Source organism: Pygocentrus nattereri, chromosome 7, assembly GCF_015220715.1.
Source record: "Pygocentrus nattereri isolate fPygNat1 chromosome 7, fPygNat1.pri, whole genome shotgun sequence".
Lineage (NCBI taxonomy): Eukaryota > Metazoa > Chordata > Actinopteri > Characiformes > Serrasalmidae > Pygocentrus > Pygocentrus nattereri.
In genome coordinates this window covers 6,759,758-6,784,265 of record NC_051217.1, presented here as the reverse complement: position 1 = coordinate 6,784,265, position 24,508 = coordinate 6,759,758, and the positions used below count along the sequence as shown (strand labels likewise).

At 40.4% G+C, this 24,508-nt stretch overlaps 2 protein-coding genes across 6 annotated transcripts in view; one reads left to right on the top strand and one right to left on the bottom strand.

The window, feature by feature from the left end:
- Positions 1-10,987, bottom strand: part of mical3a (microtubule associated monooxygenase, calponin and LIM domain containing 3a) — a 125,090-nt gene extending 114,103 nt beyond the window's left edge. For 2 of the 4 annotated variants that reach the window (XR_005130472.1, XM_017687597.2), the window contains exon 1: positions 10,768-10,982. The gene's annotated coding sequence lies outside the window, so the exon portion shown is untranslated. Of the gene's footprint in view, positions 1-10,767 lie in introns of all 4 variants that reach the window. The other 2 variants (XM_037540055.1, XM_037540054.1) reach the window with 2 other exon arrangements.
- Positions 10,988-14,849: 3,862 nt separating this feature from the next.
- On the top strand, positions 14,850-24,316 carry utp4 (UTP4 small subunit processome component). 2 transcript variants are annotated; one of them, XM_017687690.2, is made up of 16 exons: positions 14,850-14,922; positions 15,425-15,600; positions 16,419-16,607; positions 16,859-17,033; positions 17,312-17,523; positions 20,845-21,016; positions 21,150-21,241; positions 21,339-21,435; positions 21,572-21,636; positions 21,952-22,074; positions 22,241-22,397; positions 22,523-22,629; positions 23,168-23,263; positions 23,404-23,589; positions 23,770-23,880; positions 24,065-24,316. In XM_017687690.2, the coding sequence occupies exons 2-16, from the start codon at positions 15,442-15,444 to the stop codon at positions 24,179-24,181; spliced, it is 2,058 nt and encodes a 685-aa protein (XP_017543179.1). In that variant the 5' UTR covers positions 14,850-14,922; positions 15,425-15,441; the 3' UTR covers positions 24,182-24,316. The 2 variants fall into 2 exon arrangements, with proteins under 2 accessions (XP_017543179.1, XP_017543237.1); XM_017687748.2 differs by lacking the exon at positions 14,850-14,922 and adding an exon at positions 15,171-15,290.
- The last annotated feature ends 192 nt before the right edge of the window (positions 24,317-24,508 follow it).

Here is a 24,508-nt window from a genome sequence, read left to right as displayed (position 1 = left end):
TACCCTATATTGTCAAAAGTATTCACTCACCCTTCCAAATCATTGAATTCAATTGTTCCAAACTCTTCCATGGCCAAAGATTGGGTTGCTCTCAGGAGCTCAGTGAATTCCAGTGTGGTACCATGATAGGTTGCCACCAGTGCAACAAGTCCGGTCATGAAATTTCCTCACTACTAAATATTCCACAGACAACTGTCAGTGGTATTATAACAAAGTGGAAGCAATTGGCAATGACAGCAACTCAGCCACGTAGTGGTAGGCCACTTAAAATGACAGAGCAGTGTCAGGGGATGCTGAAATGCATAGTGTGCAAAGGTCGCCAACTTTCTGCAGAGTCAATCGCTACAGACCTCCAAACTTCAGGTGGTCTTCAGATTAGCTTAAGAACAGCGTAGAGAGCTTCGTGGAAAGGGTGTCCAAAGCCGAGCAGCTGCATCAAAGCCTTACATCACCAAGCATAATGCAAAGCATTGAACGCTGTGGTGTAAAGCGCTGCCACTGGACTCTAAAGCAGTGGAGATGTGTTCTCTGGAGTGACGAATCACATTTCTCCATCTGGCAATCTGATGGATGAGCCTGGGTTTAGCGGTTGCCAGGAGAACGGTACTTGTCTGATTGCATTGTGCCAAGTGTAAAGTTTGGTGGAGGGGGGATTATGGTGTGGTGTTGTTTCTCAGGAGTTGGGCTTGGCCCCTTAGCTCCAGTGAAAGGAACTCTTAATGCTTCAGCAGACCAAGAGATTTTGGACAGTTTCATGCTCCCAACTTTGTGTGAACAGTTTGGAGACAGCCCCTTCCTGTTCCAACATGACTGTGCACCAGATGCATAAAGCAAGGTCCATAAAGACATGGATGAGCAAGTTTGGTGTGGAAGAACGTGTGGAAGGACTGGCCTGCACAGAGTCCTGACCTCAACCCGATAGAACACCTTTGGAATGCATTAGTGTGAAGACCGCAGGCCTTCTTGTCCAACATCACTGTCTGACCTCACAAATGCGCTTCTGGAAGAATGGTCAAAAATTCCCATAAACACACTCCTAAACCTTGTGGAAAGCCTTCCCAGAAGAGTTGAAGCTGTTATAGCTACAAAGAGTGGGCCGACATCAAATTAAACCCTATATGTCACTCACGTTCATATGTGTGTGAAAGCAGAGGAGCGAATACTTTTGGCAAAATAGTGTACTTCTCCTAACTCCCTCTGCCACTACAACAGTCTCACCTGCTTTGGATACAAGGACAGAGACTGCTATGCTGCAGCAGCCCCGGTGTCTGAGAGACAGAGGACCAAGAGGAGTTGTGTGTATGTTCTGTTTATCTCTTGGGGTTGTTCTCCACCCATCCCCACATTTCTCAGCAGCCGCACCCTTGCACACAAGTACAAATGTACACACATGTAGAAACAAGCACAGAGTGTGCACACATGGAATATAATTTCATGTTAAATGATGGGCAGGAGCAATGACAGCTGGAGGACAAGCCTAGTACTCCTTGCCCAGAATCCCCCTCCTCCCTTACATAAAAACACTGCATTACTCTAAAGAGCATCTGCTAAGAAAATGATTAGGAAGTCGAAGACTAGTATAATAAAAATGATATGCTACCAAGGGCTTATGAGAATGAGAAAACAGCAACGTCACAACTTCTAAGCCGCTTCTCCTTCCAGATTGCAGGAGGGGGTGCTGGAGCCTATCCCAGTGATCATCGGGCGGAAGGCAGGATACACCATGGACAGGTCGGCAGTCCATTGTAGGGCAGACAGACAGACAGACAGACACATTCACTCACACACTTACACCTAGGAGCAATTTACCATGTCCAATTGGCCTGACTGCATGTCTTTGGACTGTGGGAGGAAATCGGAGAACCCGGAGGAAACCCATGCAGACATGGGGAGAACATGCAAACTCCACACAGAAAGGAAACTGGTCACCCGGCCCTACTTGCTGTGAGGCAACAGCACTACCCACACACACACACACACACACACACACACACACACACACACATATATTTATATATATGTATATATATATATATATATATATATATATATATATGTATATATATGCATACATACATATCGCTGTTGTCAGAACAAAACCATGTATCTCCATTTTTGACATTTTCCAGTTTTTTGCATAATTTGAAAGTACCTTTTGTCCTTTATATTGTGTCAAACTTTCATGACGAATGGGCCAAAAGAAATGGCACAAAATTGATTTGAGGTATGTCTGGTTCCATTAAAAGTAAAGCATGTTTTTTCCTTCTCCTGTAAAGTTACTATTTTGGAGATATGAGGTTTTGATTCGATAACTGTGATATATATATCCATCCATCCATCCATTTTCTAAGCCGCTTCTCCGTCAGGGTCGCGGGGGGATGCTGGAGCCTATCCCAGCAGTCTTCGGGGCGGAAGGCAGGATACATCCCGGATGGGTCGCCAGTCCATCGCAGGGCAGACAGACAGACACAGACAGTCACTCACACACTCACACCGAGGGGCAATTTAGCATGTCCAATTGGCCTGACTGCATGTCTTTGGACTGTGGGAGGAAATTGGAGAACCCGGAGGAAACCCACGCAGACACGGGGAGAACATGCAAACTCCACACAGAGAGGACCCTGGCCGTATATATAATATATAATATAATATAATATATAATATATATATATAATATATATAAACCCTTATATATATAATTTTTTTCAACCTATATTCAATTGAATACACTACAAAGACAAGATATTTAATGTTCAAATAGGACTGTCTGGATTGTTATCAGCGCAAAGTTCAAAATTCATATACACACACACAAAAAAAAGTCATGACTGGTTCCACTGACTTACATTAAAAGTAAAGTAGGATTTTCCCTTTTCTGTAAATTATATTTTGATATAATTTTGATATGAGATACGACAGCAGTGACAATATATATTTTATATATATATTATATATATATATATATATATTATATGTGTGTGTGTGTGTGTGTGTGTGTGTGTGTGTATACAGGTTCACACATAGGGGATTTAGCATGTCCAATGCAAACTCCACACAGAAATGTCACTGATTTAGGATCAGATTCATGCCTTATTTACAAAGATCATACTGTCTGGAACAGATCCTAAATCAGCACTCCCAATATTTAAAAGGCTTTGTAAAAAAGGCCCAGATCTTTTGTTATTTTTCCTTTTTTGTTTTTAGCTAATGCAGATGTTGTGAGAAACTATTAGAATCTAGAATAATACTAACGTACGGTGTTTATCATGTACTAAAATGTCAGTACCACAATTAAACACACCTTCCTTCGTCCCTAAAAGCAGCTAAGAGTTAAGAAAGCATATATCCTACAAATTAGTACTGTGCAAACTACATGTTTAAATCACCCCACACTTGCCTCAAACTCTTGTCAAATGGAGTCATAATCTCAAAAACACTTGCTTACATGGTTTCTTTATAAATGAACGAAAGGACAACCACAATTTAGGCTGACACTACTGTTTTTAGCTATGCAATGTACTTTTCCCATTTTATTTAATAGCAATATGTCATATAGTAAAAACACAGTCATGTCTGTTTGAGATTACTTAACAACAAGGCATGGTTTGTCAAGCCTGAATATTGTCTGTTTTTATACAGGACAGGATATTAAACAGTATCAGATACTGCTACTAAACACAGTTTAAAGCAAGTGCATGATGATTTCAGCCTGCAGTTTCCACAGTGCTAATTGTTGTCTTCCATTACTTGTTTGCTGTATTAGCCTCTTAGATCCAGAGTGAAACTAAAGAAGCGTGCTTCAGGCACGAAATATGCAGTAGATCAGCAAAGTTCAGGAAAATTGCATAGGTTTTTTTTTTTTTTTTTGCCAAAAAACTTTCACTTTAATTGAGTCCTCCTTTGAATGGCTGGTCACTGAGGCTAACCCTGTCGAGATGGAATTCTTCTTTTCACTTGGCACAGTGAAAGAGAGTGAGAGGAAGGGAGGGTGGGAGAAAGAGAGGGAGGGAGAGACGGTGAAAGGAGGAGAGACAGAGAACCTGGAGCACTTAGAACTAGCTCAAGTTTAAACAGCCGACACTATAGCACTGGGGAGTCATTTTACACAGGCTTAAAAGCACAGGCATTTAGTATCTAATGACCCACACACTTCCAGTCGTGCCAATTCACTCAGGGTGGGCTCTGTCAGCTTTGTGCGGCCCAAGCCGGAGGTTTGCTTGCCCTGTTCCGGACGTGCCCTTGGCTGAGAAACTGCACCCTGTTTAAGCATGTTAATGGTAGAGGGAAAGCATGCATCTGGCCCAGACTCGCTGTGGCTATCCAATACTCCACCGATTCCTCCACACTGAAAGAAACAGAAGTTCACCATGCTGTGTGGTGAGGGAACAAAAGAAAGAGAATGCTGTAGGTGTAGTCAGGGCAGAGACAGTGTGAGAGAAAGAGAGGGACTGGAAGAGGGAGAAATAGACGGAGAGACACCACGCTTTGCACACTTGAGCAGCTCTTGCTTTGTGCTCTGCAGTTTGACAGACAGTGTAACACTGCATAACCCCTGTAATCTCTCTCTCCCTCTGTGTTGGGCCTGAGCCGAGACTGCGGATTAAGGGAGAAAAAAGCAGAGTCAGGTAGACACAGAGAGCTGAGAGAAGGACAGATTTCATCTCAAGCTCATCACTTTCACACAAAGCCAGATGCACAACACATGCTTTCAAAACCCTGGCCTAGGTTCTCTAGACATTTCAGATGTCACCATACAAGCTACGCTGAAGCAATAGTTTAGCCAAAAATAAATAGATTAATAAATAAATAAACAATGAAATGTACAGTCTTCCCTTCTCACAGGAGGGCAGGATAAAAAAGTGATCTCATTAATATCTCCGTAGTTACACATAGTCAATGATGAGATCAGATGGAAAGACAAAAGAGACTTTTACTTCGGCCTCCTGCTGCTCAGACATTTCTCCTGAGCAAAAGACATCAGTGATCTCACATCTTTTCTAAGAATTAGCAGAGATCTCAATAAAGTCACACATTTTGCTCAGTTTTGTCAAGATAATAGCGCTCGTGTTTATCTGCTGCTAAACTCTCACCTCTCGTTTATCTCTCTTGTATCTCTTGAGCCACCAAAGATGTATGCCATAAAACCTTTCTCCAAATTCACCCAAATGTAGCCAATCAGCCAAAAAATATATGGTGTCTGAAATTTGCTTTAGTTTTGCACAGGGCAAGACAAGGCTGACAAAGCTAACAAGCTATACAATTCATGCCCAATGTTAGCATTGTGCAAATGGCATACCTAATTCATCACAAAATGTCCTCAATCTGTGACAAGCTGTTTAGTAGCCTAGTCTTGCTTATGATGTACTATTATCAATAAAAAGTTTGTTCTTTAGTTTTATACTAGAAACATCATGCTAATTTAGCTGGCAAGTAAGCTACACCTCACTTATTAGTACTGCACACACTCGGTGTCTAAACTTCCATTATTTGGTAGCTACATTAGCCTTGTCACTCTAGTGCGAAACCAAAAGAAGCCAACTTCTTCACCAAATCTTTGTTTATCTGCGACTAAAGTCTCAGGTGTCATGAATTTATCTCATGAATCTCATCATCATTATCCCTCGAGCCACCAAAAAGAAATATCTGAGCAATACATTGTTTCTCATTGTTTGAGGTTATCTAAATGTAGCCAACTAGCCGAAAAATAATTGGTGTCTGAAGTTTGCTTCTGTGGTTTTGCACTGGAGCTACGAGGCTAATGTAGATACCAAGTAATGGAAGTTGATGTGCATGCTATGTGCAATGCTAATTAGTGAGGTGTAGCTTTTCTTACTTGCTAGCTAAATTAGCACAATAAGTGTAGTACAAAAAAAAAGGTTTTTATCAGTAACGACATTGTGAGCATTATGTGAGTTTGTGTTACTAAACAGCTGGACACGGTTTGAGGGAAATGTGTGAATTAAGCATGCATTTTGCACAATGCTTCATTACTTGTTAGCTTCATTAGCATTGCAGCCCCAATGCAAAGCTAAAGAAGAAAATTTTAGACACAAAATTGTTATGGGTTAGTCGTCTATATTTGGGTGTAAGGATAAAACTCTGTAAATTATTTTTGTGAACATATTGCTTTCATTGAAACAGATGGGTGTATCTTGGCTAGAGGCAAAGTGTTAACGTTTGAGCTGATTCAAATGATTCTCACAGATGTTGTCCCTCCTCTCTGATTTGTTCTGTGTTGTTTTAGGAAAGGCAGTCCCGCTGCAGCATGACAACACACCGAAACAAAACCTCTCCTGACCCCGCGTGGTTGTGAAAAGGGTTGCGCAATGTTTTGAACCTCCTATTCTTGAGCCTGTCACTTACAATTTTAAACAATGTTCTTCCATAGGGCAGGAATGCAATCCAACTTTGGTCAGCTAAAGGGACCTCCATTCCATATTACACTAAAATCCTGAGCTCTAAGTCTGACTTTAACCTACATTTGTATCCCTAAGCCAGTACAGCCACTGCAATTCAAGTCAAGTATTACATAATCCTGTGCGCCATATGTATATGACTCTTCACTAAGGATTAATGCCATATGGCGACACATCCCTGTTGGCGTTGGCTATTTTTAGGCTAAGCTTTTCTGAAGTGGCTCGTCTGTACAGAGTTCATGCCAACATGGAAGATTCACTATTAATAAAAGAGCCCTTGTGGTTGCATAAACATTGTGTTTTCTTCAAGCGTGCTGCTTTAGCTTTGGACAAACAAGACACGACTGCTATATTTTCCTGGCACAGCCGTGGCTAAACTCACTCACTGCAGACAAAAGCTGCCTCAGAATAGTGTGTGTGGGCCATGCAACGTCCAGTGGCACCATACACGGCTCCTCAGACAAAAGAGCGGTCTAGCGCAATACTCAGTGGCCTCGGGGCTGTGGGGAAGGCAGCCACAGAGTTGGAAGATGCAGGGTAATTGGGGGGTTTGAGAAGAAGCAGAAAAAGGACAGGGGCAAGACAGTAAATCTCTCTGGTGGATAAGAATATGAGGCTGAAATGTGAATCATCCACGTCAGCAGGCTGTGGGGAAGCAGGCGGAAAGCATCAGGCCTTGTCTGAGCTACTGTAGAACATAACTCAGCATAATGCATTGAGCAATGACTCAGGGTGGCCTGAAGGGCTCAACTAACTGAAGCATTTTTAAATATTTACTCCAATTTAGTAAGTCTGAAAGGACACCCTTAAGCCATCATACCACATTTCTCATTAAAGCACACATATTTGCAAAATATCAGGACTAAAAGGATAATGACTCAGGTTCAGGTTCTGTTTCAGCACACTTCTCTTTTTAACGCACCAACACAACAGTAAATCAAGGTCAGTTGTTAAGGTCATGGAGCATGAAAGCATATGCTGCTCCACGTCACATACCCAATGACAATGCTATGTAAAAATCCCTCCCCTGCACCCCTATTGAGGCCATATGGCGTGCTGTCCTAGGAAACACCCAGACAATTAGGAACAATGATAAAGTCATCATGGGAACAGGAGATTATCAGGATATACATGTCTGAGAAGCTTTTGGGGGACATCCTATCTAGGCCTATTTGTTAAAATGCTTATCACATTACTATACGGCAATATTTTTACATTGCCATTGGCTGTTATCAGGCTTTCAAATATAATTACTGCAACTATATGCAAAGATTATAAAGATTATACATAATGATATTATTAGTATATTTACTATATAGTCACTCTTACTAGTTTTTAAATCAGAAAAATCCCCCGACACACATACACACTGTATTGTGCAAAAGTCAAAGACCATCCTGTAATGTAATTTCCAGCCAATAATTCATTCATGTTATACAACAGATTTTAGATGTACAGCATCAAAAAAAATGTGCAAGACTGGGTAGACCACCAAAACTGTGATCTTTGAGAGAAAATTCAAGCCCCACTCTTGCTTCACACCCAAAATCCATCCTTCCACTATGAGAAGGCAACTCAGCACTATGGGTCTGAAAGGATGTGTAGTGGTCAAAAAGCTGTTACTAACCAAAGGAAGTACATAAGAAAAAGAACATTTTCGGATCAAACAAAGTAGCCACTGGGGCTGTCAGAACAATGGACTGACCACCCTAGAGTCCAGGCTTCAACATCACTGAATTTATTTGGGATTTCTTGGATTGTGAGAAGCTGAACCAGCCAACATCTAAGAAGTGTTGAAAAATATCACTACAGATTTCTTTGAAAAACTGAAAGGAAGTGTCATGAAAAGAATCAAAGCTGTAATAAAGCAAAGGTGGGCACACTAAATGTGCGTAAATAAACAATAAATACATCTGATACTAGACAGGACAACAAAACAGTATATGTAATTGGGCATCTCATAAATATATATATACACACACACACACATACACATTTATACACATGCATTAGCAACCATTTTAATTGCAAATTAAATGAAGGTTGGTCTCTGACTTTTGCACAGTACCAAATACACTCATGTTCATATTTTAGAAATATTTCTTGCCAAACATACAGTTGAAACCTTCATACAGTCTAAAACCACAGAGTATTAAATACTACAATGCATTTCTACTTGTGTATGCATGCTTGTGCTGTTCTGTTGAGTGGTACAATTCCAGTCCTTACCTCACCACATGATTTACTGCTACTCACTCAGTGCCATAAATTCAACTTCATTCTCCCTTCCAAACAAACAAAGAACTCAAAACACTTGCTTGACAAACGCTTCACTTCAGCCAAATGTATGCCATGCGTCACAAATGACTTTATATGCATGTTATGCAATATTGTGGTCATGATTATACTAGACCACAGTGGCTTCATTCCCAGGGTCTTATGAGGCAGCTGTCACATGAATAAAGCCAAAGCACTGTCTCTGTGCTAATGTTAGTGCTAGGCAGGCCCCAGACAGATGATGGTCCGGGTTACAGCTCTGGCATACCCATAGCAGAGACCTGAACAGAAGGTCAGATTCAATCAACCAGCACAAGCAAACACTGAAGTCCATAAACAGTAGCTGCATAGATCCACCCTTTACAAACCAGTGTTTAAAGGGGAATTTCATACTGTCTTCAGATTTTATGCATAATTCATTCATTAAGATGACAAGGTCATTCAGAGAGGGTTGATGTGAAAAGGTTCATTGTAGAGAAATATACATGATTTTCTTTACAATGGTGGTGATAGAAACGAAGAGTCGCCAACACAAATAAAGCCACTGCACTATCCAAAAGCACCAGTGGACCTACTTGTGCCTTCTTAATTTTATAAGTAATATTGCTGATGGTAAAATAGTTATACATCTGAAAAAAATAAGTATTTTGAGTGACAATCCAGCACAATTTGCATTACATTTACGGTATTTGGCAGACGCTCTTATCCAGGTGTTGTTAGGGGTCTTGCCCAAGGACTCTTATTGATATAGTGTATGGTGTTTGCCCAGGTGGGGATTGAACCCCAGTCTATAGCATGGAAGGCAGAGGTGTTAACCACTACACTAACCAAGCGCATTAAACGACTATGAATGACCGTTTACATCTTATCTTTTCAATTATGCAGTCATTTTGAAAAATTGATGGAATGTTCTAAAATTTCAATACAACAGATCTCAAAAAATGAGTAGGAACCAGGAAGCTGTAAAAGCAATAATAATAATATTAATAATAGACAACATTTTTGATGCGTCTGAGGATTAGATGATCCTGAAATAGCTGAGAAGCTGTATAGCATCAAAAACGAAGATTTCAGAAAATGAATATCCAGAAAAGCCTCAAATTTTAAAACAGATCATCATATTTTGAGGCAGATAAATGTATAATTCATTAAACAACAAAATACTTTCATTCAATACATTTTACATTTTGAATGACTCATTTACACCTTTTGGCTTTTACTTTATAATATTAAATTGACACTGTATGAGTTATTGTATATAAAGTAACAAAATTATGACTATGAACCTTTTGAATGAGAATGTTACTGATAAGTAAAGCCCTGAAGGAGAAGTAAGCACTATAACAGCCCTATTTCTTCCTGCCTAAATAATTTTTGAGTGTGATTCATTTGTATTCATCACTCCTTCATCACATGAGCAACCACAACTACAGCATGCCCACTCTACGCACAATCAGCGTGGGCCTGCACAATATCCCACTGTGCTCCGAGAGACAGACCACAGGGGGAATGTTTCTATAGCTGCTGCAGCGACTGGGATGGTGATACAGTGTCTACTATTGTTATGTGTTACAGTAACAAGAGCTTACAGTGACCTGCACCAATGCTATTATTCTCAAAGTGACAGCCATCAGAATGACAACCCTGAGTACAATAAACAGTCATTAAGGGCTGTTGCGATTACTCCTCAATGCGATTACTCCTTACTTCTCAATGAATCAGCAATGGTTAGTCAGCAATTTACATGATGATAAGTCCCATTTTAAATTCCCTCAAGTATGTTTAAATATGTTTTAGTGTTAAAATCTCTTAAAGTCTGAGTGTGGTGTGTTATTCAATGAAGTCAATACTTAAGACACTTTTTTTATAAACTGTGATTACTTGAATAATCATCCGAATGATTGGTAGATTACTTGATTACAAACATAATCAGCAGTGATAGCCCTACAGTCGTTACTCTGATCCACTGCCACATCAAATCTCCATCAGCTGAAAGGCTACAGCATTCAGTCATGCAGGTTCACATGCGCATATGAGCTTCAGCCAGCAAGCAGCTGCACACAGCAAGCCTCACCTTTTCTGCTGGATTCTTCACTTGGTCTCATCTTCTCCAGAGGCTGAACAGCAGGCGGGTGTTGTTTCTCATGGTATACGTGTGTCTATGTCAGTGGGTATTGGAGGTGATAGTGCAGAGCTGCTTTCTCCTGTTTTGCTGTGTTGTGTTTGGCTCTGCAATGCGCTGAGCAGTCTCGTGGCTGCAGCCTCTCATTCAGCCTGGAACACACACACACACAAAAATCTGCCTTTCATAACTCCTCCACCCACATCTCTCTTTCCCTATCTCTCTCTCTCTCTCTCTCAGCACCACGTCACTGCAAACAGGAGAAACTTGACCCAATTATACAGCACACTTAACCTAAGGGGGGATGAGATGTCTCTTTCTCTCTCTTTTCTGCATCTCTCTTTTCCATGTCTCTTTAATCTCTTTTTAGGTGTGTCTCTCTCCTCCCCCTCTTCTCCATCATCTGTTTCTCTTTTCAGTCTCTCTCTTCTCAATTTATTTTTCTTTCTTCCATCTGTGTCTCTTTTCCATCTCTGTCTCTCTCTCCTGCATGTTTCTTTTCACTATCTCTGTCTCTCTCCTCCATCTGTGTATGTGTCTATTCTCCATCCCTCTCTCTCTTGTCCATCTCTCTCTTCTCCATCATCTGTATCTCTGTTGTCCATCTCTCTCTCCTTCATCTGTGCCCTCTTCCATCTGTGTATGTCTCTGTTCTCCATCCCTCTCTCTCATCCGTCTCTTCTCCATCATCTGTATCTCTCTTGTCCATCTCTCTCTCCTTCATCTATGTCTCTATTCTCCATCCCTCTCACTCTTCCATCTCATCCGTCTCTTCTCCATCATCTGTATCTCTCTTGTCCATCTCTCCTTCATCTGTCTCTCTCCTCCATCTGTGTATGTCTCTCTTCTCCATCCCTCTCTCTCATCTATCTGTCTCTTCTCCATCATCTGTATCTTTCTTGTCCATCTCTCTCTTCTTCATCTGTGCCCTCCTCTATCTATGTATGTCTGTTCTCCATCCCTCTCTCTCTCCTTCTTCTGTGTCTCTTCTCCATCTGTGTCTTCCTCTCTCATCCATCTGTCTCTTCTCCATCATCTGTATCTCTCTTGTCCATCTCTCTCTCCTTCATCTGTCTCTCTCCTCCATCTGTGTATGTCTCTATTCTCCATCCCTCTCTCTCATCCATCTGTCTCTTCTCCATCATCTGTATCTCTCTTATTGTGAAAGAAAAAAAGCTGAATTGTACAGACACAATAGTGGGACATAATGTAGTCCTACATTAGTGTTTATGAGAGAGGTGAAGATCAGCGAGCACAGCTGGATTTTGCATCTATGTATGAAATATACCACTTAGTGCCTTTTTGTTTTGTTTTTATGTTTTGTTATGATAATGTAATGTAACATTTTCATTGAAATGATAGTTTGGCTGGTTCAAGGCTAGACTGCTGACATCCTGCGGTACACATTGGGTTGTCTGTTACTGTCTTAATAAGATCACTATTATTGTTGTGGTTGAGGTGTATATTGTTAAAATTTCTGCTGATGTAAATGATAAAAAATAGAAAGAAATTGTATTAACTGAATATAAAGTAATGTATAAAATTGAAAGCAACTGAAAAAAGGAATACAATACTAAAAATCACATTACATCAAGATACAGTACTCAGGTACATTAAGAATTCTAAATATATTTAATACACCAAGTCAATCCACTGCAATCTGTCTAACACACAAAAACAGCTACATCATCAACAGCATATTGCTCCCAGGGTACACACACACGCCCATTCTATTCACCAAAGAACCCTTGAAGAACCGTCTTTAAGAGTGTACATTTGATTAAGAGCAATTGTGACATGCCTTGCAAAAAAAAAAAAAAAAAGCAAAGGACACTGGTAAATTGTTGCTGTGGCAAGATTTTGACCAAAATCTTTAAGTTCGTCTGATTGTGTGGATGTCCCGACTTATGGAAACACCAACAGCAACTCCAATACAATAATACATTTATTGAAGGGTTTACTTGTATATTGGAACTTTCTGAGATACCAATATTGCAAAAGTCAATACTGTGATAACAATAACAAACAATACACTGTCCAGCCCCGGTATCTACACAACGTTAAGGCTTCTGATTCTAGACAACTGACTGGCCATGAATTAGACACTGAAGTTTTGGTACATTAATGTAAAATCACATTAAGTATCAGTATGCAGATGGAGAAGAAGAAAAATAAAGTTTAGATGAAGACCAAGCTTTAGCAGCTATCAGGCTATACCCCTACTTTATTCTTGATGCTTAAAGGCCAAACAGATATGCATTGTATTTAGTTTAGCCTTACTGACTCAGAGATTGCATGGCCGGTAGGTCAAAAGGTCGCAATAAATACTGGAGACCTGATACAGCAAAGAGATTAAAAAAGGTAAATTACTATAAAAGCATCATAATTCACATTAAGTCAGCTACTGCTTATTACTCCCAGAGCCACATAGAGAGATTCATTAAAAGGGATTCACACCAATTTTGCAACATTTCTGAATAATTCAGCTCTTGATATGTAAGCAGAGTCACTCAGAGTGAGTTTGACGTGATGTTGTTTATTTTATATAAATTTACAGGGATTTCTTTACAGCAGTGGTGATAGCAATCAGGGGTTGCCACGTCTACAACACGAATATAGCCTTTTTATTTACTATCCAAGACCAGCAGTGAACCTACTTGTGCGCTTTGAGTTTTTATATGTAATGTTGATGATGGTAAAATAGTCATAAATCTTATTTTAAAAAGATTTTATCTAACCACTTCATGAAATAAGTGTCTGTAAGGGACCTTTTAGAGGTGGATGTCTGGTTCCTACCACCACTGTGAACATTTCTGACCCGGCATTTTCTCTAGAACAGAGCATTTCACACCAAACCACTCTTCACCATTTAATTATACAGATGTTTCTGTTTAAATCGGTCGAGTTCCAGTTGTCTTGTTGTTGTGAAACGGATATTAGAAAGAATAACACAGCTATTATGCCCCTTATACTACTGTCCATCCATTTTCTAAGCCTCAAGGTAACGGGGGGGGGGGAGCTGGAGCCTATCCCAGCAGTCATCGGTTGTTCTTCATAAGTTGTGCTTCATACAGTAAGACTAACTCTGCCAGGCCTAGATCAGCAAAACTCAAACTGAGATGACCTGAGATGATGTGAATTATGGCTTTTTTTATGGCGGCCCAGAAAGTCTTACAGTTTCCGTTTTGCTGCAGTTATCAGTTTGCTTTTATAGTTATCCTGCTGAAATGAGCAGCCGCAGTAAGGAGCAGTTACAGCACCTTCTCTGCCTGCGGGTCTTCTGCCTCCAAACCTAAGATAAGATCACTGTACACTTCTCACCAGAGGTAGGTTAGGTGGCTAAACCCAACAGTTTGAAATAACAGGGCGTTTTCGATTGAAACTTTAATGACGAAGAAAGTTTAAAACGAAGAAAAAAGTGAACGTGTTCTGATTTACTATTAGCTCAGTAGCTCATCCACGATGCAGCCGATATCTTCCTGCCCTCTAGTGGCTACACAACAAGGCTAGCTGAACAAACATTTAAATAAAAGTACCTAGTAAAAGCGCTGGTGCCGTGTTGCTCATTACCGCCTGTGTGGCGCTTATATGGTCCCATGGCTCACCAAACTATTGGAGGCTACAAATACAGACTTATTTTCCAGTACAGACTTATTTTCAATCCACCCAGTATAAACCTTAAGTTGTTCACTTGTACTTACTAGCTATTTTATTGGTTATTCATTTATTATGGTTAAGTGCTTTTTTAGATTTTTTTCGTATTTAATTTTTTTTTCTTTTATTACTTTTATTTTGAAATGCTCGCATACACGTTCTCGGTGAAAATTCTCAACATTCGGGGCATAAATGACAAATTCAAAGTCTTTTCTTGTTGAGATAAAGAACTGTTTTTTTTATTAAACAAATAAAAAAACAGCAAAACTGCGCTATACGCATATATACTTTGGTGAATTAATCCATATAACATTTCTGGTCTGAGTTTATTGTCGGTTTTATTATCGCCAATAAAAAATGAGACTTTTAACGATGTAACGCTACAGTTTCACTTCCTGATGTAAGGCTCTCAACGTGGTGCCCGCGGCAGTCCAGCGTGTGGAGCAGCGCGAGGTGAGGCGAAGATCTTATTAAAGACACATTCTGTGCGGACCTGGTACATTATCTCCTCTTATAGCAGCTCTGCTCTCGTCGTCATTCGCTTATGTCCAGTTTCTTGTTTTTCCTATTTGTAGGTGCTTTTAGCTCTGCAGTGTTTACCTGAAGGAGCTAAACTCCAGCCCGGCGTTAGCCAGCTAGCTTAGCTAGGGTCAACTTAGTTAGTTAACTGTTTATAAACATATAATAAACGAGTCGTTCGCGCTGGTCAGTCTAATATTTTTGAATCTTATTGATATTCTTTAACGGAGATGATTAGCTAGTCAGACGACAAACTACAAGCTGAAGTTTCTTTTCCGCCACTTTCTAAAAGACACCAGAAAGTAAGTGCTGAAGAATTCGAGCGAAAAGCTCATGTCCGCCTGGACGGCAACCACCGAATCAGACGTTAACAGACTAACACTGTGGTTCTGACGTTGTGTGACATTCAGTGATGCCTGTTTCTGCTCCTTTTTAGGTCTTTGCTGCTCTGCAATGGGGGAGTTTAATGTGCACCGTGTCCGGTTCTTTGACTACATGCCCTCGGCTATCCGAGCTCTGGCCTTCCAGCCGCAGCGGGAGAGGATCGCCGTAGCCCGGACGGACGGCACTGTGGAGATCTTTAACCGCGCTGACTGCTTCTTTCAAGAAAAGGTCCGTAACACGTGCTATTAACACGGGCAGTCGTGGGCTGGAGGTTAGGGAGCTGGCCCTTGAGCAAGACACCTAACCCCCAACTGCTCCGGGCGCCGTGGATAGGGCTGCCCACCGCTCCGGGCAAGTTTGCTCACTGCCCCCTAGTGTGTGTGTGCTCACTAGTGTGTATGTGGTGTTTCACTTCATGGATGGGTTAAATTTGGAAGGTGGGGGTGGCATTTCCCTGGTTGTGGGATCCAAAAAGTATCACTTAATCAAACTTAATTAAAGCCGATTCCAACGAGTACAGTACAGGCTGGAGGCACGGGGTATGACAGGGGAGCAGTGTGTTTTCATTTCTGTAGTTTAAGAAAGATTTCTAAGTCCATGATTAGTTTTGATGAGAAAGTAATACCCCATCGTTCCTTATTTTTATTCAGCTCATTCTTATTACTTGGTGATTAGTATTGTGAACGGAATGATACATTTACTGACATGTAGGTAATATGTATCCCCTATAGCTAAATTTTCTGTCTTCCACTGGAGGAATACCGAAACCCATTCCCTCCAATAAATGAAGCCCAAGTAGGTCAGGGGCTCCTATAAGGGACACATTTTTAAGTGGTCATTTTGATATAAATGGACTTAAGAGCAATACATATGCTTGATTTGTAGAAGCCCTGGATCATATTCAGTAGTTATACAAATACATATTTCTCATTTAAGTGACTAAATCTCTAAATGGTCTGTGTCTAAATAAACTAAATGTGCTATGGTGTTAAATTTGAGATTGCACCGTGTGTCATGAGCTAAATGAGATCTGCTTCCGTTTACAGGTGATCCCTGGGCGACAGCAGGCAGCTACTGAAGCCTTGGCCTGGGTTGGGGACCGTCTCTTTAGCGCAGGCTTAAATGGAGAGATTATTGAGTATGATCTCGACAACAACAAAACAAAATACACAATAGATGCATACGGAGGTCCAATATGGTCCATAACTAGCAACAAGCAAGGAACTCATTTAGCTGTAAGTATTGTTAATAATCCCTTTATTTGCTTTATTTTCTGTTTTTTTTTTTTTTAAGCATCACAGTATAATATGCATCGAGATATGGGGAATGTTGTCTCTGGTAATGGGGGTGATCTTGACACCATGATTATATTTAAGATTACAGTACAGTTTAATTATGTGTCCCGGTGTGGATTGTTTTTTTTGTTTGTTTGTTTGTTTTTTTGCATTCTAATGCATCAATCTTTTATATGTATATTTTTGTTCAGGTTGGGTGTGAAGATGGGACTGTGAAACTGTTTGAAGTGCATGAGGATAGAATACAGTTTGAAAGAAACCTGGCCAAGCAGAAAGGACGCATCATCTCTCTCTCGTGGCATCCCTCTGGTTCAAAGATTGTTGCAGGAATGATGGATGTGATTCATATCTTTGACACTGAAACAGGTAAGTTGAGAGCATTAGCATTTCCTAGTTATGATCTGTGTAAGTTTATGACTGACTGTATGAATTAAATTGGTAGTGGCTGCAAAGATAGTCTGAGATAAAGAGTAAAGAGTGTTCCAGGTGCTTTATGAGATCTGGGCCCATTCTCCGAGTAGGAGTACTGATCCAGGATCTGTTATCTGCCACAAGTTAATGTAGTGTTCAGTACTTCTGCTTCAGCAGCAAGTCTTGTCCTTTGTTCTTGTCCTTGATATGAATTTCTGATTCTTGCTGCTTAGGTCAGTCAGTGCAAAGGCTGCTGGTGGATCGTGGAGTAGGAACATCCCGAAGTCAGGAATGTGTGGTCTGGAGTGTGGTGTACCTCTCAGATGGCACTATCATTAGCGGAGATTCAGCTGGGAAGGTTAAAATGTGGGACAGCCGCACTGGAACACTGATTAAAAGTCATCAGGTCACCAAGTGGGATGTGCTGACGTTATCAGTTTCACAGGTGAGAGGCTAACCACTGAATGTGTATGCTTTGGTGTTTTGGTTTTGGATTAGCCATAGTATTTTATTTTTGCTTGCTAAAGACTTCTGGTTCACAGACTCAAACCACTGCATCAGAGCTTGTGATCAGTATATTGATTTGGCTTGATCAGTTGTCTGAGCTGTATTCTGCACACCACATAATTCATTTGGCTCTAATTTCAATGATTAGATTAAGGTAGTACATTAGATAAAAATAAAGTGTTGGAAAAGTAATGCTTTGAAATGAGGAACTGTTTATTTGCTAGAATTAGTATGCTTTGCAGATTTTTAATGGATTTAAATAGGGTACACCCACTCGGTGCTGACATTTCACTGCTGTCCCATTATGCTGCTGGTGTTCATTTAATCATTTTAGCTAGTTCAACATATACAACATGTAAACTGCTATATTATTTTATTAATATAAACACTTTCATTGGAGCTGATTGTGCCTTATTTAGTTGACTTAATGATGTACCTTTAAGGCAGAAGTGATGCAACAGAGTAGCAGTTGACCTACCAAACAATGACTCAAATTAAACCTGGGCTGCCCTATGTTTGAATACAAAGGGTTTGCTCAGAAAACTAAGCTTAGGCCAGTTTATTAACTTTGATGTAACCGGAGCATGTAAGTGGAGTTGAGCGATGTGATTTTAGGGACGGTGCAGAGCGGATTTTCAGATCATCGGAGCGTCTCTCTTACGCACAAGCCACTCCAGTGTTGCTCCACTGACTGCCTCTGTATGACATGAGTGATGTGTGCAAGCTGTAGAGTCACTGCCACAGCAACCATTCTTACAGTGTCTGTGCTGCGGACCTGTTCATCAGACCTGCATACTGGAAATTGTCACACATCGCAGCAAAACCTACAGTCATGCTGGAGGTTAGGGAACTGGCCCTGTGACCGGAAGGTTGCTGGTTCGATCCCCAGTGCCGACAGTCCATGACTGAGGTGTCCTTGAGCAAGACATCTAACCCCCAATTGCTCCCCAGGCGCCGTGGATAGGGCTGCCCACCGCTCTGGGCAAGTGTGCTCACTGCCCCCTAGTGTGTGTGTGTGTTCACTAGTGTGTATGTGGCGTTTCCCTTCATGGATGCGTTAAATGCGGAGGTGGAATTTTCCCGTTTCTGGGATTAAAAAAGTATTACTTATAGTACACAGAGTCAGTGTCATGTTGCTGTGAGGATGATAAATAAGATTATGGTAAAAGCACGTGCACTTGTTTAGCCTACCTTCAGCAGTTTTCTGTCTTGAGATTGGGCCGTTTCCTCTAGCCTTTACGTACCAGAAAAGCCTGTGTAGCTGAATGTTTAACTGTGTGTTTTTTTTTTTTTTTTTTTTTTTTTTTTTTTTGTTTGTTTGTTTGTTTGTTTAATAATGGTCACAAAATATATAATTAGTGAAAAAGTGTGTAGTGTCTTGTTTGTATATTCAAGACATAAAATATCTAAAGGAAATTCCTTAAGAATGGATTATGTGGAGTGGATGCAGAATGTAGCTGTTTCTCTGATGTGGGGGGAGGAGTGAAAAATAGAAAAGCTGGAGTGGAGCTGGCCGTGATTGCAGAAACACTGTGTGAGGAGCTCCAGCTCCACTTACATACTCTGAATGTAACAGCAGTGGTAAAACCATTTAACACTAGCCCTCCTGAGATTTCAAGATCCTCAGGACATCACCCCTCCTTCTGGCCAGCAATTAGCAGGACCATACATCACCCTTTATTATGTTAATTCACAGAGGAGGACTGAGACAGCAGCTCTGTGTGTGAACCTTGTTTGCTGGCTAGTTCACTTCGACCTTGCCAACAGTATGAACGACTGACTGAACAAACTAACGAAACGAAATTAAACTCGTACAAGGAAATGTTGAAATTATGTTAAACTGAAACAAGGAAATACTAGGAGTGTGTTTTATTTACACAATGAACAACGGAAATGCACAAGTAATTTCACCAAGTAAACGCCAAGAAATGGGTTGCAGTTTGTCTTTTGACGTAAATGGGTAAAAATAGCTGTCAATCAAAACAGGATTCAGCCTTTCGTCTGATCCTTCAATCATTTTGCAGAAGCTCCGCGTCCAGACCCGCCCACAGCTCCATTCACCACAGAGACGCTCTGCGTTCGGGGGCGGGACAAAATCGTGGCATTTATCCAATGACCGGCGAGTTTCGAAGCAATGAAAAAAACGTCCCGTTTGAATGAGCGGTCCTGTTGAAGTGAAAAGACACTCAGCTTTTAACGCATTTGTAGTGAATGAAATGTTAACACAACTGAACATATTTGACATTTTAGGGCAAGCTGAGCTTCCCTTGCAGTCTTAGAGAAATCGCCACTGCTCCGTCCATCGCTACTACGCGCCCTTGAATTATAACTTTTGAAACACGATTCTACAGATTCTCCGTCGCGCTGTCGGATCGGTAACATATACACTCGGGTTGTAACTTGAAGTTCACCTTCAAGTTGTGTCATGTTAGGCGCTTTGGGAGCTGTAGGAGCTTTCTGTGGGCATGGGGGGTTTCCACTTCCACCGCACTCCATATCATTACCAAGACAATGGGCGTTAATCGCTTCACAGCAGGGGAGTGGGCTACATGGTCGCTGGTTTCCCTTACGAAAATTTTCGTAGCTCGCAGAAGATTAGTGTTAAGACCTGTTCATGTTTCACAAGGAAAGGCAATCTTTGTGTAGGTGGGTGTAGCACAGCTTTATCTGTTTGACAAGCATGACTATGATTGCATTGCCAACTTAATTGGCAATCTTGATGGATGCTATCATTAATTGTCTTGAGCTTATTGCTTTATATTTACATTATTTATGTAGTGTGATTTTTTTTTTTTTTTTTTTTTTTTTTTTTTTTTTTTTTTTTTTTTTGCTTCTATAAAAAGTGGTATTCTTCAGACAATTGACGCCAAAGATGTCATATTAAAGAAGTCTCTTCTGTCACAGCTAAAACCTGCAGCCGCATCGGCCCTTCGTATGGATAAGATTGGACACCCCGACTAACGCTGTACAAATTTGTTCTGCTCATTTGACAAACGTACATATGTAGCTGCTCTTTCCTCCGTTTTTCCAAGCACCAAATGCTAATGTTACCAATTTATATTCTGACATCCTTTGCAATTCTGCATTTCACAGGATTTATTTTATTGCAGAAGATGTCATTTGATTAGCCAAGAAAATAAATAAATAGTAATATGACTTCATCCCTGTTTGTTGGTGAACTAAAATGTGTTGCTCAGATTCTCATTTTGTGCATTTATTGAAATGAACTATTACACATTTGAAATTTTTTGATCCTCAGGATGAGACCAGTCTTGCTGTGGGGACCTCAGAGGGGCATGTAGTACAGTTCCAGTTCCTCTCTATGGTTCTAGGTCAGGAGGACAAAGAGTGGGTCCGAACCAGAACCTTCAAGAACCACACACATGATGTCCGAGCTGTGCTGGAGGTTAACACGGCTATTGTATCAGGGGGTGAGTTCAGTGAATTTCATAAGGTATAAAATAATTATATAATTAATAACTGATGTTTTTTTTACTTTTTTGTTTTAAACTTCTTTTGATTATATTATGTTTCTAGATTGATTTAGTTGCTCTCACTTCTCAGGTATGGACACACAGTTTGTGGTGAGACCCCTATTAGACAAAATTGATGAGAGGGGCCAGGCTTCTGCCCTCCGCAACATACAGTTCCCTCATGTGAGTTCTTGCTCCAGCCCTAAAGCTTATTTGATCTACACCTAAAATTGTGATGTGACTTTTGTGCTAAACACAGAATTGCTTTTCTACCACACAGCGGAGATTAGTGTCCTGTGCAAGGAAGGCTGGCCTGCTGCTGTTCCAGTATCCTGGCCACCTGGAGCTGTGGAGGCTTGGGGAGAGTGAAGGAAATGGTGAGAGGAAAAGAGAAAACACTACCCTGAGCATCAAGAGAAAAAGCTAACATAGATATTACAGCAATGTTGGCCTAATGTATGTATTTTTATTTTATTTTTTTGGGGTTGTAATGTATTTATTTTTTTTTGGCAGGCATGTTTGGAAGTGTTTTAACTGTCAAAAGGAAACCAGAGAAATTGCTTCATTTGAAGATAAAGGTAACCTGTTTGCCTTAATGTTTAACATACCTTGAACACAGAAATACTCAACACACATATATATATGTGTGTGTGTGTGTGTGTGTGTGTGTGTGTGTGTATATATATATATATATATATATATATATGTGTGTGTGTGTGTATATACATATATGTATGTGTGTGTATATGTATGTGTATATATGTGTGTGTGTGTGTGTGTGTGTGTGTGTGTGTGTATATATATATATATATATATATATATAAATTATGAATGACTCGTGATGATATAAATGTATGTGCTGTAATGTTATGGGCCTTTGATTTGGACGCTAGGGTGAGGAGCACATTTGCTGCAGTGCGGTGTCACCTTGTGGAGGGTGGATTGCATACTCCACAGTGGCCAGTTTTCGACTGTATAGACTACACTGTGAAAACAACAATGTCAGCATCATCAAGGTAACGTTCTCTCTTAATAACAAGTACATGTGCATATAGTCATCATATTCTCATATCTTTGCAGTATGGACAGGACAAACTGCTTTTGCTTGCTGACTATGCTGTATTTAATGTTAAATCAGGGCATTACAAGTTGAGAAACTTCAATAAACTTTTTTTTTTGTAGGTGTCCAAGCTTCCAAAGGTTCTGAGTTCAGCCAATCAGATTTGCTTTTCTTCAGACTCCTCCCACTTGTTTGTGGCATCCACGTGTTCATCAGTACATGTGGCGATTCTGAACCAGTCTGGGTGCAAGTTTGTTTGCACGCTCAAGCCTAAATCAGGTGAGAGATTTTAGCCACAGTGAAACTGTAGGCATGTTTTATAGTAATGTAAGGGGAATGTCTGTTTTTGAAGTTTATCTCTGCAACAGCAGTGTTGATCTTTTACTTGCCGTCATCTTCTCAAGGATCTGGTCAGGCCATTAATCTGTTAGCAGCTAGTGAGGATGGGAAATGGCTGGCCTCGGCAAACAGTGACCATGAGGTTCAAATCTACAACCTGAACAAAATGAAGGTAATCTTTTAACACCCGAGTGCTTAGCCCTCCTTCAGATTTATCAGCATAATTTATCCTTGGTTTTAATTTGACCCCTGCAGTGAGAACTGTTAGTGCTTATCACAAATGTTGATAAGAAATATAAAATAAATATACTATTTTGCAGATGTTTGATTTGATTGTCAATATAACAGGTTATTTTATCATCTTCTGAAAACGTCCTGCCTGCTTTAGGGGCCTAACAGAACATAATTATACATCTAGTAGTGTATGGTTATGTTAGGATAGGGCCCTAAAGCAAAGGGAAGTTATATCAACCAAAAGAAACATCTGGGATCTAACTGGCCCAAAAGAACACGGATGGTACAAAATGTGTACAGTATATAAAAGAAACTTCATAATGTTAATTTTGTTTACCCTCTTGCCCCCATTAGACTAGAATAAATAAACATCTCTAAATAAGAGGTGTTAAACATTGAATGGGGTCAAGCTTACTTAAAACAGCTTAGTAGGAAATGATATGCAGCGAGTGATTTACTGTTTTCGTATGTTTCAGCCCCATTGCACAGTGCCTGTTCACAGCTCTGGAGTCAGTGCCATGGCCATTCACCCAACCACAAACAACCTGTTCATGGTGCATGCAGATCAGCAGGTACTTGCCAATTGCAGTTTCTCTCTAAATGCAGGATGCCTCAATAAAGTCTAATACGCCATATCTACTCACTAAATGATCATTTTAGATCAGACAGTTTATCAGTTATGCAGAGTCATGTGTGTTTGTTTTTCTTTAAGCTCACTGAATACTCTGTAGAGAAGAAGCAGTACACTGACTGGAGCCGGCAGGTGCAGAGGCATGGCCTTCATTCTCTCTGGTTAGAGAGGGACACGCCGGTCACTAATGTGACCTTCAATCCTAAAAACCCTGCCCACATTGTTCTTCATGACATGTACATGTTCTGCATCATTGACCAAACCCTGGTAAGAAAACTCTATAGCTGCTCTTGTTTATATCTTAAAATAAGAGGAACTGAAAGAAATTGTTGTTTTAGTCGCATCAAGCAGTTGTTAGTGGGTGTATTTGATTGGATTCCTCTCTAGGTTATAACCCGTCTTCCTAACACTAGGTGTTTTCAAATAAATTTTTTTTTTTTCTTCTAGCCTCTCCCTGATCAGAGAAGTCAGTTCTACAATCAGCTGACCCTGAGAAGCATGCCAGAGAAGGAAAGGAAAAAACACAGCCATGCTTTCAAAATGTGCAAGATCTTTAAGGTGGGTGCTCTGTATCCTAATTAGAGATGTTCTGATAAAATGTAATCATCAAAACTATTCTCAGAGGGAGGGTACTCTCCAGTCTTAATGGCATGTTTTAATGTAATTTTTCTTTTTTGGGTGGCCAGTGTTCCTTATGGACTTGTTGTAGTTGCTAAGTGTAAATCCCTTGTCACTCCTGCAGGAGCTGCTGTTTGTGGAGCTGATGGAGGATCAGTCACTGGTGGTGGTGGAGCGCCCTCTGATGGACATTACTGCTCAACTGCCAGCACCAGTCAGACAGAAGAAGTTTGCCACATAAATGTGTGTGTGTGTTTGTTTGTGTGTGTGTATGTATGTATGTGAGTGTTTGAGTGAGAGAGACCCATTTTGAACCTACTCCTTCCTATGCTTTGTAATGATACAGTAATAAACAAAATATTTACTGTAAAATTCAGATTGTTGCATTGGCATTATATTTTGAAGTGGTGATTTGTCAGTATGGTGGGATGTAAATTTCTCTCAAACAGATTATCTAATCTAATTTTAGCCTTGGTGTTTTTGTAAATTCATGAGAAAAATATATGAAAGCTAGATTACTTTTATATTTTACCTTGTCTCATGACATAGTATGGTAAGGGGCAGTCGT

Excerpts from the sequence above, each read along its gene's own strand:
- utp4 (XM_017687690.2), top strand. The coding sequence starts at position 15,442 with ATGGGGGAGTTTAATGTGCACCGTGTCCGGTTCTTTGACTACATGCCC. Across the intron at positions 21,637-21,951 it reads TGCTTCATTTGAAGATAAAG|GGTGAGGAGCACATTTGCTG; the intron begins GTAACCTGTTTG and ends TTTGGACGCTAG. Across the intron at positions 23,881-24,064 it reads AAATGTGCAAGATCTTTAAG|GAGCTGCTGTTTGTGGAGCT; the intron begins GTGGGTGCTCTG and ends TCACTCCTGCAG.